Source organism: Arachis stenosperma, chromosome 1 (assembly GCF_014773155.1).
Source record: "Arachis stenosperma cultivar V10309 chromosome 1, arast.V10309.gnm1.PFL2, whole genome shotgun sequence".
Lineage (NCBI taxonomy): Eukaryota > Viridiplantae > Streptophyta > Magnoliopsida > Fabales > Fabaceae > Arachis > Arachis stenosperma.
In genome coordinates, this window is record NC_080377.1 from 87,709,666 (window position 1) to 87,713,167 (window position 3,502).

At 45.6% G+C, this 3,502-nt stretch overlaps 1 protein-coding gene across 1 annotated transcript; it reads right to left on the reverse strand.

Moving 5' to 3' along the window:
* Nucleotides 1-234: 234 nt before the first annotated feature.
* On the reverse strand, nt 235-780 carry LOC130981855 (uncharacterized). Its single transcript, XM_057905591.1, has 2 exons — nt 520-780; nt 235-432 (listed from the first exon to the last, which is right to left on the reverse strand). The coding sequence occupies exons 1-2, from the start codon at nt 778-780 to the stop codon at nt 235-237; spliced, it is 459 nt and encodes a 152-aa protein (XP_057761574.1).
* Between the last annotated feature and the right edge of the window lie 2,722 nt (nt 781-3,502).

Consider the following 3,502-nt stretch of genomic DNA (forward strand, 5'->3'; position numbering starts at 1 on the left):
AAAATCTAACTAAAAGAATGAAATATCTAGCATCCAACTATCTAACATCCAAAATGAAAGAGTATGCAACAACTAAGGCAAAAGTGTCCAAAGTATCCAACATAAGCAATATATACAATAATGTGCAAAATAAAACAAGGTAGCATAACTAGGAAATAGCCAAAATGTTCACCAATCTATTGACGGTGCCAACGGCAACTTCCCCACACTTAAGATCAAGCATCATCCTCGATGCTAATCCTCAGGCTCAGGGAGAAGTACACCGGTCGGCTCTGGCTCTGGCTGAGGCTGAGGCTGAGGCTCTTGTGTCTCCTGGGTCTGTGGTGGTGCCTCCATGTGGACTAGCTCCTCCTCATGTGCCTCTGCGTGCTCCTCCTCACGGGTCACCTCATCGGAACCGGAGGACTCTGGTAGATGGGGTAGCTCAATGCCCTGGGCCACAAACATCTAGTCAATCCGGTCTAGGCAACGTATAATCCGGCACTCACTACGCTCTATAAAGTGAAACAGACACTAAACCAGAAGATAGGTCGGCTCGGGTGCTGGTGGGGGTGGTGTAGGTGCTGCTGCTGCTGAAGAAGAAGGTCCTGCTGGTGCTGAAGGGGGTCTAGCTCCCTCTATCACTGCTCTGGCTCGAGATCGGCGTCTAGAAGGGGCCCTCTCATGTACCCATCCACCCCAAGGAATAACATCTTCCTTGTCGTCGTCAGCTGAGGGTGGTGGTATCTCATCATCATCCCTCCAGGGGACGCCATCCAGCTCAATCATCCTAGTAACCATCGATGGAAATGGTAGCAGGCCCCGGATGTATGCTCACCACATAGATCTCCTGACCAATTTAGGGAAGTATACCACCTTCCCTTCCATCACACATCCTATCAAGACGAGCATATCCATAGGGATCTCTGTAAAGTGCGTCGTAGGCATAACATAACAAGCAAATATCTGCTGCCAAGCCGAGCCTCTCTAGTCAGATAAGTGAATAACATTCCCTTCGGCCTCTTGTTTCCAGAATTCATCACCCAAATAGCGTCTGGAGTAGCGATAACGTGTTTCAGCGCATCATAGTCAAAGGTCATAGTGTGTATCGCTATCTCCGCATGGTCACATGCATCTGTGGCTCCAGTCTAGGGCAGACAATGGAATGCATCCTCAATGGCAGGCTCAGTGATCAATATTTTTCCACCTTGCAGGTGAATCGAGTTGAGGGTAGCTCGGAAGAAGTTACAATAGAACTCTCTGACCCATGAGGTGTTTATTCTCTCCAGATCTCTATCAATAAAATGGAGGCCCAGTTTCTGAATTCGGGTCTCAATGGAGTGTCTTACGTCATTGGGGAGAGACAGCCTCTTTTCCATGTTCATGCCGTTCTTCCGGAAGTCGGAGAATCGGAGTTCACAATATAAGTTGGGGAATTTTCCTGTGTCAGTGGCCTAGTGTTGTTGATTCTCCTTATTCACTTCATTCAGTGGGTTCTTGGCATAATGAGCATAAGGGGACAGGGTAAGGGCTTGAGGTGCTTTCCTCTTCCTAGAGGTAGTAGCCTTGGCTTTGCCTTTTTCCCTATCTGACATCCTGAAAAAACAAAAACAAATGTGACATATAAGCACTTAGCCAAGTAGAGGGATAGCAAACATTGAATGATACACTCATGAAGTGAGTTAAAAGAATGAAAACTAGGATTGCAAGTGACCACAAGCTAGAAAAGAAAATCAAGTCACAAATCAAGAATTCAAGCATTAAACACATCATGCTTGTTTATTAAGCCTAACGAGCATCATACCCAAAAGAATGGTCAATAGTTAGTTTAAAACCAAGAGAAAAGTTAGCTAGGTGAGCAAGTTAGAAGTTAGAAAATCTAGTTCAAAGGTTAGGGGTATGATGTTTCACAAAGCTTAGAAAGCAAGGATGCTCACATTGATGAGGACAAAGCCGTCATTGATGATGAAATATGAAATTGCAAGATGACCAATCAGTTGAAAGGAAGTCATCAATGTCATGGTTACTAGCTATGCAATTGCTGTGACGAGTGTGAAATGCGTTTTGTGTAATATAAACCCAAGGAAGAGAAAACCAAATTGAGTCAAATGGATTACACAATTAAAATTCACCAATGATTGGAAATGAATGAACCATGCTTCAAAGAGATTGCTAAGTTAAGTCAAATGGTGAAAATAGCACAAATCAAAGGCATTTGATTAACTTGAAAGGTTAAAGAATGCAATGGTTCAAAGCAACTCACGGGAAACATATGAAACACGGATAAACCAACCCGAAGTTATCTAACAATTGAACTTGATGGATTCTATAAAACTCATTTCGAAAAGTATCAAGTTCTATCTTAAATAACAAGTAAAAAAAGACAGGGATTTTCAGAAAATCGGGCAGCATTCCGGCAGTAATTTAGACGTTCACGGATAGCAAACATAGCACAAATAGTCACGTGAGTTCACATATCAAACAAGCAGGGAATTCACATGATTTAGGCAACATCAATCAAATACAGCAGCAGTGATATAGTAGCAAGGCAGCACTAGTATGAATACAGAGCATCTCAAAATCAGCATGCAGCAGACAAGTAATCAAGCAGAGAATGAGCACAAACGGAGCAATTATCAGGTCTAGAATCCTCTAACCACATCCTAGCTACCTAACTGCAATTATATCTATCTATCCTTACATGCAGAATTAAATTCTAACTACCACTACTATGAACTAACATTAAGGTAAGAAACATAGCAGAGGTGGTGAAGAAAAACCTGGGAGCGAAGATAGGGGAAAAAGGAACTGGGAAATAGAATGGAGGAGGGGACAGAACCAAAATGTGGCCCAAGATCAGTGGGAGCTTACAAAGCTGGCGGCAGCACAGGAAGCAAAAGAACAGGGCTTGGGCAGTGAAACAGAGTAGGATGGCGACGCGGTGATAAATGTGAAAGGGAAAGAGAGAATGTGGAAGAAGAAAAGGGGAAAGGAGAGGGTTGCGCGACGGCTGTGAGGTTTGCTGGCGATGGCGACGGTGTCGCGGTGGGGTAGCAGAGAAGGGGGTGGAGAAAAGAGAGGGGAGAAGGAGAGGTGAAATGGGTGCGGAGGGGAGTGAGAGAGTGTGTGTGAGTGATAGAGACAGAAGGAATGAGGGTGATGGTTAGCGGTTGCGGCGGCAATCGTCGCCGGCGGTTGGTGGTCGGAGGGGTAAGGGAGTAGAAAGGAGGAGAGGGATAGACGTTGTGAGTGGAGGGGGTATGGTGTGCAAATGCGCGATGCTTATCGCATCCCTAGGGTTAGAGATTTTTGAATCGACGCCTGCGCGCAGGGTGCGCCTCCGTGTACATTGATGAGTTCAGGGATGGACGCGGGAGCGTAATGTGCGCTTACGCGTACCTTGAGTTGGGCTAAAGGCCTAATGCTGGCCCAACGCCAGCACAACTCTTTGGAAAATATATGGGCTGGTGCCAGCAGCCTAGGGGCGCGTACGCGGCATATGCGCGTCTGCGTGCCTTCCGTT

Bases quoted from the DNA above. Each gene is read 5' to 3' on its own strand.
- LOC130981855 (XM_057905591.1), bottom strand. From the start codon at position 780: ATGGTTACTAGGATGATTGAGCTGGATGGCGTCCCCTGGAGGGATGAT. The intron at 433-519 runs GTTTAGTGTCTG...TTTGTGGCCCAG, and splicing joins CCGAGCCGACCTATCTTCTG to GGCATTGAGCTACCCCATCT.